Source organism: Otolemur garnettii, unplaced genomic scaffold (genome assembly GCF_000181295.1).
Source record: "Otolemur garnettii isolate 467f Iridium unplaced genomic scaffold, OtoGar3 scaffold00218, whole genome shotgun sequence".
Taxonomy (NCBI): domain Eukaryota; kingdom Metazoa; phylum Chordata; class Mammalia; order Primates; family Galagidae; genus Otolemur; species Otolemur garnettii.
In genome coordinates, this window is record NW_003852613.1 from 1,455,337 (window position 1) to 1,468,405 (window position 13,069).

At 45.5% G+C, this 13,069-nt stretch overlaps 1 protein-coding gene across 1 annotated transcript in view; it reads right to left on the reverse strand.

Moving 5' to 3' along the window:
• The window catches only part of LOC100957290 (protein HIRA), a 101,526-nt gene extending 88,459 nt beyond the window's left edge, over positions 1–13,067 (reverse strand). The window contains exon 1 of the mRNA XM_003801698.2: positions 12,953–13,067. Within this exon, the coding sequence (XP_003801746.1) occupies positions 12,953–12,989 (37 nt within the window). The 5' untranslated portion in view covers positions 12,990–13,067. The remainder of the gene's footprint in view (positions 1–12,952) is intronic.
• Between the last annotated feature and the right edge of the window lie 2 nt (positions 13,068–13,069).

Consider the following 13,069-nt stretch of genomic DNA (forward strand, 5'->3'; position numbering starts at 1 on the left):
GTTGTTTGGCGGGTCCGAGCTGGGGATTCGAACCTGCCACCTTAGGTGTACGTGGCTGGCGCCTTAGCCGGTTGAGCTATAGGCGCCGAGCCAAGGCACAGGCAATTAAAGAAAGAGAAATTGAACTTCATCAAAACTTAAAACTTTTGTGCATCAAAGGACACAAAGTAAAAGGGCAAACCACAGAATGGGAGAAAATATCTTCAAGTTACTTATCTATTAAAGGATTAATATCCAGAATATAAAGAGAAATCCTAAAAAACAATAATACCCTCCCAAAATGTGACTCAAAAATGGGCAAAGAACCTGATTAGACATTTCTCCAAAGAAGACATACAAATGGGCAATGAGCACATGAAGAAATGCTCAATATCACTAACCAGTAGAGAAATGCAAGTCAAGATCACTTCACACGATGGCTGCTATCAAAAAACCCCAGAAAATAACAAGTATTGGTGAGGGTGAGTTGGGGGAAATGTACAGCAGTTTCACAAAAAATTAAGCATAGGGTTACCACATAACCTAGCAATTCCACTTCTGAGTATATGCCAAAAAGAAGAGAAAGCAGGGTCCAGAAAAGGTATTTATCATCATGTGCATAACAGCACTATTCACAAGCATCTGCGAGTGGACGACAGGGTGAACAGACATAGTACAAGCTATACACCAGAATAGGCTCGGGCACATGCTACAGTGTGGACGGGGCTCCCAGACACTCTGCTGATTGGAATAAGCAGCTACAAAAAGACCAATACTGCATGATTCCACTCATATAAGGTAAATAAACAGTCATATTCAAAGACATACACGGTAGAATGGTAGTTTCCAGGGAATGGTTGAGGGGAAAATCAGAGTTGTTGCTCAATCGCTACAGTTCTGCAAAATGAAGCTCTGGGGAATCGGATGCACAGCAATATCAATTATGACACTACTGAACTGAACACTTAAAAATAATTAAGATCGTGCATTCTTTGTCACATGTAATTTACCACCATTATGAAAATGATAATCAAAATCAAGCCAAACTAAAAAATTACAGAAAATAAGTTGGGAGTATATAGGAAGAAGATATAATTATGACAATTTTGGAAATGTTCAGTATCTTGACTATGGTAGTCCATACTGAACCTGGACAGGTCATAAAACTTACAGAACTAAACACACACACACAAATGAGTCTAAGTAAAACCAGGGAAATCTGAATAAAATAGGTGTACTGCAGTTAGCATCAATGTAAGATTATGCTGTAGTGTTTGCAACATGTTACCACTGGGAGAGTGCATAATGGCTCTCTCAGTGTTTCATACAGTTGCGTGTGAATCTGTAATTATCTCAATAATAAATCCTGTTTGTTAAAAACTCTGCGTGTGTGTGTGTGAATGAACTAATAGATAACATAAAGGTAACAGAGGTTAAGGATCCAAACACCAGTGGTTAGGCCATAATAAAACTGCCTCTTTTCTGGTGGCAGGTGACCATGTGTGCACTCCATAACTAGTGATTCCTCTGGAGAAACTCGTCATCTTGGCATACCAGTGTGCCCTACACACCATCTCCTAGACACCTTACCTTGGGAGGCAACTTCTGATCTTCCCACCAAAGCTGCTGTACAAATGGCTGCCCTATCACAGTTAAGGGCATCCCTGGGAGGAGTATCCAGTAGCCACTCCAAACCTACAGCTTCTCTGACCTGCCTCCTGTCCTCCCCCAGAACCTGCTTCACTGCTCTTGGACCACATCAGGTGTGGTGTGCGTTGGGCCCTGCACTCAGCCCAGAAGGCTTTCTTGCCTCTTCCAAGTCTTTACTCCATGTTGCCCTCTCATTAAGGCCTATTCTAACAATGCTACTTAAAACTAGTATTTCCCCCAGTGGCAAAACCAATTCCCTAGTCCTATTTTTTTTTCTTACATACTATATAATTACCTTTATTTCAAGTCTATCTATTTTGCTCACCAGAATGTAAAGTCCAAGAGCTCAGTAATTTTTGTTCAATTTACTCAACGAGCTGGAGCGTGGTACATTTAGGCACACTGAGAAATAGTTGTTGCTGTAGAATGACTGGAGAAAGCCCATAGCAGAAACACTAAATTCAAACATACCTTCAGTGCCACTGGTGTACCAATCTTTGCAACCCAGGCCCCTGACCTGTGATGCAGACTTAGATTTCACCAATGCCCTACAGGTGGGAAGCACACCCTGGACTGGCTCTCAGAGCCATCTGCTGCTGTTATCTCTGCCACTTTAAACCACGAAAACTTCTCCCAGTATTCTCAAGTAAGTACCACACAATGAAATCTCACAGGTGTCAGATGGCTGAGAGACTGAGAATAGCACAAAAAGGAAGCTGCAGCTACTATACAACTGTTGTGTTTTTCTTTTGCCATGAACTCAAAGTAGAAAAAAGCCACAGGTGTATCATTTAGAAACCTTAATCACCCTCCTGTAGCATTTGCCAACACACAATCAAGAAGGTTTTGGTAGCAGTTATTGTTTCTTTATTTTTTTTCCTCTACTTTTGCAAAACAGAGATATTCCTGAGAAGTTACCTGCAAAATAGACTTTTGTAAATCTAACCTCTTCCAAGGACTTCCATTAGAAAATTAACAACTACATTCTCACAGGGAGAAAAATCCCATTGGCTTAACAACAGCCACAAATAAGAAAATAACAAACCTACTACATTATTTAAGTGAAAAATGCATTGTAACATTTTAGCTATTCCAGTTACATGTACAATGTGAGGTCTGTAGGCGAGGCCACACATCAAAAACATTAGCTTTGCTCTGGTGACTGATGGGGATTTGGCTAAGGTCTTAAAAAATTCAGACACTTTTACAATAAGGTGTGTACCCTAAACAAAATGTGTTTTTAAAATCGCCAATTCACTCAATTATTTTTCCCCAAATGATCTGAAAGAGCACATAAAAAGTTTAAACAAATCATTATCCTTTTTCTAGTTTTTCCTAAATTGAACATATATTACTTTTGTAGGAAAAATTATTTTATATTTTATAAATTAAAAGTACCAAATCATAAAATACTATATTATCCAGACCTGTATTTAGTACAATCATGTACAGCAACTGTCAATAGATAAAAAGAACAGGATAAATATCTGCTTTAACAGCTTTAGAATAGAACTCTACAGCCTTCCAAATGAAGGCTAGGCCACACTCACCAAAAAGCTGCTTGGGAAAGGCCCTGTGCAGTGGCCTCACATGGTGCACCCTAAAACTGAGCCCTGGATCTTCCCTCTCAAATCTGCTCCTTTCTGTCTCACTGATCCCAGTTAAGAGAAACTCTGCCTTTCATGTGGATCTCATCCTTCTGCCCTCTCTTATTTCATACTCTTTACCCCACTCTGTTACCCTATCTTCCCCATATATTCATAACCCAAGCTTTCTGGGAGATGCAAATGTTCCTGACCTTGATCCGGGGACAGGTTATAAAATACATGCATGCATCTGTCAAAACTTATCAACCTACACACTTAAGCTCTGGGCATTTTACTATGTAAATCATATGTAAACAGAACATATGTTGTGTATAATATATATCCAATGTAATTCATAAATTCTCTCTCTCTCTCTCACACACACACACACAAAGAATCTGAACATTTTTCACCATTACAGTCATCACCACGCTAGTCCAGGTTATGATCATCTCTTGCCTGGATTATTCCAATCTCATAACTGGTCTCCTAGTTCCCTCCCTTGCCCTCCACACCCAGTCTGGTCCCACTGTAGGCCAGCAAGCCCTCTAAGACCCATATAAAATCATGGTAGTCCCTCAGCTCCCACAGCAGAGAGAATTGAGGTCTTTTTGCAGTCTATCAGGCCCTCCCAGGCACTTAGCTGTTCACTCTCTGGCCTCATCTCTGGTGCTTTTGCCTTGCACTGCTGCAACCACAAACACCCCTGCTATTCCTCAAACTCTCCATGGAAGTTCTAGCCATTCTCTCTGTCAGCAATTCTCTCCCCTCAGATGGTGTCTTCTTCACCTCCATCACACCTATAGTGGATACCATGGTATCACGCCCAGGTTTCCTCCCTCCAGGGACTAAAGCACACTCCCTTAGCTAGCTATGGAGAGATGGCAGCCCCCAGCAGCTCCCAGAGGAGCCTTTACCTGTGTAGGTCCTGCCCTCAAGGGAAGAACTGCTTCTGACCAAGGTCAGACCCCTTCCCAAGATAGCCCACATCCAGTGACAGTGGCTGCCGGAGTGCACAGGCCTGGGCCCTCACCCCAGCTCAGGACACTCTCCTGGGCCCACAGGGGCACTGAAGCTTTTGCTGTGCTTGCCTCACGACTCACCTTCTCCCTCTCCCTGGTCCTGCCTCCCTCACCCCTCCAGAGGTGTGGATCCCAATAGCACTATCCAATAACCCTCTACATGCAAAAATTTCCAGCTCATTGTCTGACTCCTGCAAAAGACGTTTGCTCAAACATGACCTTCTCACTCAAGCTTTCCCAAAGCATCCTATATTGCTCCTCCAACACCTCCCCTCAGCATTCTTCACCTCTACACCTACTGTCTCTCCCACACTCACCCAGCTACCACTCTGTAATGGCTCATTTGTGATGTCTGCAGTGTCTCCCCCAGGAAGCTCTCCTCCCACATCTCACACAGGACACCCCAGCAGATCTCCATCCCAGGCTCACAGGCTGGAAAGTATCACTCAACAGATCCTGGCAAGCTGTTTGGTTTACTGCTGATTTTCAGCTCTTAGAACAGCCCCTGGCACACAACTGGCACTCATTATTTGTTGAGTAAATTCATTGTGTCTCCTCTGCAGGAACTTTTGTTGAAGAATGTGGCAGCCTGGAATCTGCTCCAATAAAGGCCTATCCTTGACCTTCAAAATGAGGTTTGCTGTCCCTGCTGTCTGGTCCTTACCACAGGAGCTTTCGCCAGGGCAGCCTCCCTGTGAACCACTCTATGTTTGTAATGCATCAAGGTAAAAATCTCTCATAGGAGAAACAACTTTGGGTCTAAATGGGTTTTCTTTTTGTCAGGGATGTTTTAAAATCATTTACTACCAATTTCATTTTTTCTCCCCTCCCTAAAATGGAAAGGTCTGATGGAAACATGTTGGAAATGAGCTCTTAGGACAAGGGCTTGGGCAGAGTACTTCTCCCATCACCGAATTCTCCAGATTTGACTAGAAAGTCAGATCTATTAGAAGAGCCAGCCAGGATGAATAAGAGGTTTTTTGCAGTAAATCAACAATACCAGCCAAGGACAGCAGACACCACAGTTTGCCCTACTACCAGCACCTCCCACCACTATCCTTTGGCATTCAGCTCTCTGTTGACGTTTATGGAACAACTATTGGTGTGTGAGGCTCCATTCTTGGCCTAGGGAAGAGAGAGAGTGAGCATAAAGAAAGACAAAGTTGGGCATCACCTGTGGCTCAGTGAGTAGGGCGCCGGCCCCATATACCAAGGGTGGTGGGTTCAAACTAGGCCCTCAGCCAAACTGCAACAACAAAAAAAAAAAAGAAAGAAAGAAAGAAAGACAGACAAAGCCTCTATCTTGTAGGAGCTTACTTTCCATTGAAGTCTCTAACAGAACTCCAATTTTATTCAAGTACCCACCCCTCCCCCATGTAAGCCTGTAGGTAATAGTCATTAGCGCAAGAGAGGGCACCTGATAGAAGTTGGGTTAGGCCAACAGAGAAGACTCAAAGTCCAAGGCCGGAGTACAGGCCCTCCCCCCCTACTTTTCCCTGAAAGAATTCTCCTAATACTCCACAACCAGACAGCTCTCAAAAACCAAATACCGGAGAAAGCTTGCCAAGCACACCTCAAGAGAAACCTCCCAGGTCAGATGCCCCAGGGCACCCAGAAGGGCTACAGAAGCAGCCATAGTCTGATTTCTGAGCACAAGAGGACTCCTGGTCCCACACTATACCATGTGGTTCCAAAATCTGTCCTGAGGAGGAGGACAGCCCTCAAGCTCTCCAGGACAGACGTGGCCAGCCTTGGTACACAGACTACCATTTGACAAGTTACAAGGACTAAGCCTGGGGATTGGCTGAAGTCCAGATGTGATTCCTAACTCACCCCCTGCACATCAAGTATAAAATGGGGGGGTGGGGGGGAGTCACTTCATCTTATTCGGCCTAAGTTTTTACCTGCAAACTACACTGCTATAGATGTTTAATTTCTGCAGAAAGTCATAGAGAATTTCGATGGCAACCTGCCATCTCATATACAAGTCCAGAGGCAGGCCAGCTTCAGGGTTCATTACTTTAGCAACTTCACGAGCCATATTCCCCCATCTTCCTCTCCTGTCATCCTCCTGGTCACAAACTGGCTGCTACATGCAGACCTTGTGAAGTCCAGGAGAAGACAGTGGCCTTTCAAGCATCTCTTCTTATCTAATTCCCTAGGACCTCCCAGCAGATGTCCCCTTCTAGTCTCAAGGGGTAGAATAGCATCCCATGGCTATTCCTCCACAAATCCTTGACACTCACACACATACTAGTTTAGGGCTGTTAAGATCTTAGGGCAGACACCTGGAAAAACTGGGGTTCTGCTAGGAAGGAAGAGGGCAGGCAACCCTGTAACATCTGTAACACTCTCTTTGTGCTATTTAAAAACGTGGACACTGAAAACACCCCACTCACCTCTCTAGGTGTTATCGCTGACTGTGGCATTGCATTCTGGTCCCCAAGACTCATTCCAGACCTCTGTTCCACATGCTAGATACCTGTGTGGTCACGGGCAAACTGCCTAGAGGAGCAGACTTGTCTACAACTCTTGGTGGAAGGGAGGGGCAAGGCAGACACAGAACATTCTCTCCCCGCACTGCAGACTCCGGAATGCCACATTGGCAGCAGGTCTCCCACTTGGCCTCAGGGATTAAGGCCAGAAGCCCAGAGGTCCCTCCCAAGGGATCACGTAACTAATTCTGCTCAAAAAGTGAAAACAGCTTTTCAACCACTTCTCAGATTAAAACATGTTTAGGGCCAGGTGTGCTGGCTCTCGCCTATAATCCTAGCACTCTGGTGGGTGGATTACTTGAGCTTAAGAGTTTGAGACCAGACTGAGCAAAAGCAAGACCCAATCTCTACTAAAAATAGAAAAACTAAGCTTGGCACCTGTAGCTCAGTGAGTAGGGTGCCGGCCACATACACCAAAGCTGGCAGGTTTGAGCCTGACCTGGGCCTGCTAAACAACAATGACAACTACAACCAAAAAATAGCCAGGTATTGTGGTGGGCACCTATAGTCCCGGCTACTTGGGAGGCTGAGGCAAGAGAATTGCTTAAGCTGAAGAGTTTGAGGTTGCTGTGAGCTGTGATGCCACAGTACTCTACTGAGGGTGACATAGTGAAACTGTCTTAAAAAAAAAAAAAATAGAAAAACTAGCTGGGCATTGTGGTGGGCACCTGTAGTCCCAGGTACTAGACAGGCTGAGGCAAGAGGATCACTTAAGCCCAAGAGTCTGAGGTTGCTGTGAACTATGATGGCATGGCACTCTACTCAGGGTGATAGAATAAGACTCTGTCTCAAAAAATAAATAAGGATCGGTGCCTGTAGCTCAAGCAGCTAAAGCACCAGCTACGTACAGCAGAGCTGGCAGGTTCAAATCCAGCTTGGGCCTGCCAAACAATGACAACTACAACCAAAAAATAGTTGGGCACTGTGGTGGGCGCCTGTAGTCCCAGCTACTTGGGAAGCTGAGGCAAGAGAATCGCTTAAGCCCAGGAGTTGGAGGTTGCTGTGAGCTGTAATGCCACGGTACTCTATCCAGGGCGACAACTTGAGGCCCTTTCTCAAAATACATACATACATAAAACAAAACAAGTGTTTAAGAAGATACCATCGCCTAGCTCTCACCCACACCCTCCAGTCACCTGCCCATCACAGCGCATCACATTAATCCCACCTCTACCTTGTCCTCACTGTCTCCCCACTCTTTCTTACCTCAACCACCTGTGACCACCCTGTCTCCCCTCTGTCAGCATCTCACCAAGACTCATAAACTGCCTTCCTAAGACACATGTTGAGTGTTTCATCCAGCTTCCTTCAAAACCTCAATGTTTACCTTCCCTAACCCTGGGGAAGGAAGTTCAAGCTTCCAGCAAGGTGTCCAAGGCCTTGCCTCCAGTCCCACTCTCCTTCCTTCCAGGTTCAGCTTTACTTCTCACAGCCCTGTCTTCTCTTAAATGTTCTCTCCATCTAGGCCTTTGCCCCTGAAGGTCGGGTGAGCTGCAGCACCTTCTCTGCCATCACAATTCCAGCCATGACAAGGCTCAGCCCAAGGACACATCCACAAACCAGACTCTGCTGGAGAGGAGCTCCTCCTCCCTGGAGCTATCATGGCGCACTCCTGTAGCTCCCGTTTCCATCTGCCCTGCATTCTAGAATATGGTTTATATGTCTGTATACCCCACCTTCCACACAGCCTCCTATACACAGAGGCAGCCTCATTTACGTCTATATCCCTACGGTGAGAACTTCTCACCGGAAAAGTTCAAAATTTGGTGCATAATTAGTGAAAAATCCACAAGTATTATCCAAAATCTTGCCAAATTTTCTTCTGAATCCTTTTCCAGACATATTCTGGTCATCTTCCTAAATCAACTTACAAGTGTAAGTCAGGGAGAAAATGATGGAGAGAATGTGCGTTTCTGGAGCTCTCGGAAGGAGCGGGTGAGGCATGTGTTACTGGCTTCACTGAACAGATTAGGACAGGAGACAGCAAAAGCCTTCCATGTCACAAAGACTCCAGAAGAGGACTAGCTAGTACACGAAGAAAGGCAAGATTCTTATCTTCGAGAAGCTTATAATCTAATTGCAACAATCGTCATTGCAAGGCTGAGACAAGTACACAAAGACTCTCTTATCAGACCAGGGTTTCTCACCCTTATCCCTAAGACAATGGGGCTGGGTAATCCTGGGTGGGAGCCGCCCTGGATGCTGGGGGACCTGCAGCAGCAGGCCTGTCCTCTATCCACTAGATGCCAACGGCACTACCCCTCAGATGTGAAAATCAAACACGTCTCCGGATACTTTGAGAACCACTAATCTACAACCACCAGCAAGTTTATCTCACAACCACTGCAGTCATATAATCTCACTGTTAGGATCCCCTCCTAGCCTATTTTCAGACAAAGGTCTGCAGTACCCTGTGGCAGGGTGCCATACCATACCACACCTATTCCCACTTCATCATTGTGCCACTCAGGCTGCATTTCCTCTTCAATCGGACTTACTCATTCTTCATGCTGATGTCTCAGTATCATGTCCTAAAATTCTTTTTGGAATGAGACAGGGTAGGGGGAAAATAATCCAATCATGGGACAGGAGGAAAATGGGACATATACCGTAAGCCAATGTGTTTAACTGGCAAATTATCCCACTACTGAACAATTGCCTTTTTATAAAACTGTACCTTTTTATAACACTGCTTGTTAAAGTGTGAAGCAGAGGCCAAAAGAGGATGAGCGCTCTTTCCGTCCTAGCCCTCTCAGTTAGAATGGGCTGCCCCAAAGAGCTGAGCACAAATATTGTCTGCCCAGAAGTGAAAATTCCAGAAAAAACTCTCAGGAGCAAAGGCCAAGGGATGGGAAGAGCCTCAAATCGCAATGAAATTTTATAAACATACAAACTACATTTTTCCACCAACTTCAAAAAGCAAAAACCTGGTCTCTTTCACTTTCTGACCAATATACAATCTTAATCTAACTTAGAGATAAAGCTTATTTTGGACAAGCCTAAAACACAATAAGGAATACTATGTCCAAAAACACGAAGTAAAATGTGTGTGTGTGTTAGAACAGGGCCTGACACACTGAAGATATTACATATCTTAAGATATTCTTTGATATTTGGTCGCAGAAAGAAATGGAAGAGACGAGTCTTTATATAATTTTACTCAGGCCCAGAAGTAGAGTCACAAGCCCTAAGTGATTAATAAGTAATGGAGTTTTGAATAGATCTAATTCCACATTCAAGGCTCATTTCACTTCAGTGTTACAACTTCAGGATTTATTAACTTACTGATAACCTTAGACCAGTGCTCCTCAACTGGAGGTGGTTTTGGCTACCACTGTACATTGGCAACATCTGGAGATATTTTTGGTTGTCACACCTGGGTGGTGACTGTGAGGGCTACTGGCATCAAGTAGGTAGAGACTAATGATACTGCTAAAAATCCTACAACACAGAAACAGTTTCCACAACAATTATATGGTCCAAAATGTCAACAGTGCTGAGGTTGAGAAACCCTACCTTAGAGGTTCCTCTATTATCAAAAAACTGAGAACCAAAGTATGCCTGCACTTCAAAAGATACGTCTCCTGCTTCAACTCCCCTATTCTATTTGCCCTCTCCATCCTCTCTCAATTGAGGAGACAGTATCTTTTGAAGTGCAGGCATACTTTGGTTCTCAGTGCCACCACTGGGGAAATGTTGAGCTCTCTGTTCAGCCCTCTTTAAGCTCTCAAACAACAGAAAAAGTATGTTCTGCCAGGTCTGTGGCTCACTTAGGCATCGCTTGATTCCAAGAGTTTGAGTCCAGCCTGACAAAAGAGCAAGCCATCATCTCTTGAAAACAAAAAGTATGTTCATGCTGCATAATAAAACAAGAAACATGAATACAAAGTGAGGAAGCTGGGCCAGCACAGTGGCTCATGCCTGTAATCCTAGCACTCTGGTAGGCCAAGGCAGAAGGGCTGCTTGAGGTCAGGAATTTGAGGCAAAGTGAGGCAGCCAGAAAATGCAGTGATATGCTCAGCAAAGCACCATGGCTTTTTTTTTACCACCCAGAGTAAGTGCAATTTCACTGGCCACTACGTACCATTCAGGCTTCTGGCTGAGCAGCCTCCGGGCCCAGCAGTTCCTAATATTCAATAGTATTTAAAGGCCAGGTTGGTAGTGATCTGGACCCACACCATTTCCTCCTGGATAGTGGTAGTTTACTTGACAGTTCTAAACACTCCATGAGACCAAAGTTGATTTTAAAAGATTTTAGAAGGAAGAAAATTTGATAAAGAACAAGTTTCAAAGAAGGTAAATCTCAATGTCTTTTGTTATCATCTCCCACATTTCTAAAGCACTTTACAGTCTTTAGGAAGCATTTTGTGTCTACATTCCTAATTGAACATCACCAGCACACTGTGAAGTGAGCAGAGCAGATATTATCATGCTCCATTCTAGAGATGTTTAGAGGACCACACCAAGAGGCCCTGGGTCACTGTTCTGGCTGGCTGGTAATTTGACTGCTGACGTGGGTGTGATCTCTCACTCATTTGTACCTAAGTAATTACTTAAAGGTCTTGACTTATTTATGTTTACATAGCATAAAACTTTTATCCTACAAAGAAACTTATCAAAAAGGAAAAAATTATGTCGGAAAGCAGAAGAGAGACTGGAGATAGACAGTAAACACACAAACTGATTCAGGCGAAGCATCTTCATTCTTTCAGACCTTCACTTATACAGCAAACTAGTTCCTAATAAAATTTTTCCTTTACTGATCACAAAGCATAGTAATTCACAGTTACAACTTTTGCTCAGTTCTCTTGGAAAAGATCTGCATGCTACAGATCAGGAAATGCTCTTGGAAATCAATGGGAGAAATGAAACTAAAACTCAAAGCTTTTGCTTTCAGGAACAGTTAACCTAGTTGCATTTTTGTAAATTATTGAAACCATAGCTTTAGCCAGTATTTATCAAATACCCATTACATGGAAGGTGTTGCTCAGTGTGGTGGGGAACAGACGGGAGTGGGGCAGTCTCTGTCCTGGGATACATGGAAAGTGCCCTCATAACTTCCATGCAAGAAAAAGCAGAAGGACAGCCTGCTTTCCAGAGGGCAGAAACTAGTGAGGGAACGTGGCATGAACGGTTTCAAAAAGAAAAGGTGACCTCATCTGGGCCTTGAAAAAGAGGAAAGATGTCAAACAAAAAGGTGAAAGGGGAGAAGATGAAAAGAGAACAGAAAGAGAGGTTTTGCTTGCAGTAGTAGAGAACATCCTCCAATCAAGTTCAAAACTAAAAACCTACGTGTCGAAAAAAGTAAAAGCATCTATTCTTGCTCTAAGAGAAAACTGTAGCTCCCTCTAGTCACACTGCAAAGTAGAAATGCGGAACAAGACAGCATGAGCGTGACTCCTTGCCTGTGAGTAGTCAAGAAATCGGTGGGAATCGGGGCCACAGGCCCTGGGCTAGATGGAGAAGCCTCCCTGGCATGATTCCCATGCTTCGCTGCTGTCAGCAAATGCTTGGGAGGCAGGCTCTCTCTCCATCTCCATAGGGAGCAACAACCAACTCTTGCAGCAGTTCTGCCAACAAGGCAGGACTATGACAGAACTACTGGTTACCACCAACTTCTCCGTACCAGAGTCAAGTCTCAACCAGGATGAACTCTAGGGCGACAGAAACAAACCTGCACCCCATCTGCCCCAGCTTTGCACTAAACGCGGTCCTTCGGGCCGGAGGACCAGTTCCCCGAGTGGGGGGCACTGTCATCAGAACCACAGGAGCAGTAACACTGTCTCCTGCGGACCGCAGATCTTAGCTCTGCCAATTAAGGGCCACGGGGAAAGGGGGGAAATCCCGTCCCAGTTTCACACTCTGGACCAACAGAGCACATCCTGGACTAGGCAGACGAGCGGCAGGAGTTGGCCGGCGCCAAGGCCAGCTCCCAGAGCCAGGCCTTGGCCCCGCCACGGACCACAGGTGGGCGGCGGAGGACTCAACGCCAGTGCCCGGAGCGAAGGAGGACTTCGCAGGAGCCAGCCTGGAGCACGTGCCGGGACTCGCCGGCCTCCCTATACCGAGGACAAAGTCCGCTCCCGCCGGTCCCATGGCTCGGACACCCGGCACCGGGCGTCAGGGGCGAGGTGAGCAGGGCCTGCGCGCGGCCCCGACGCGACCCGGGACCCCGACCTGACTACAGGCTCGGCCTCCCGCCACCCATGTGCGCACTCACCATTGTGGTTGACCCAGGTCGGCTTCAGGAGCTTCATTGTTCAGCCGCCGCCGCTGCCGCCGGACTGAGGCGGGAGCCGCGTCCCTCAGCTCGCCCGGGCCATGGAGCCACCGCCGC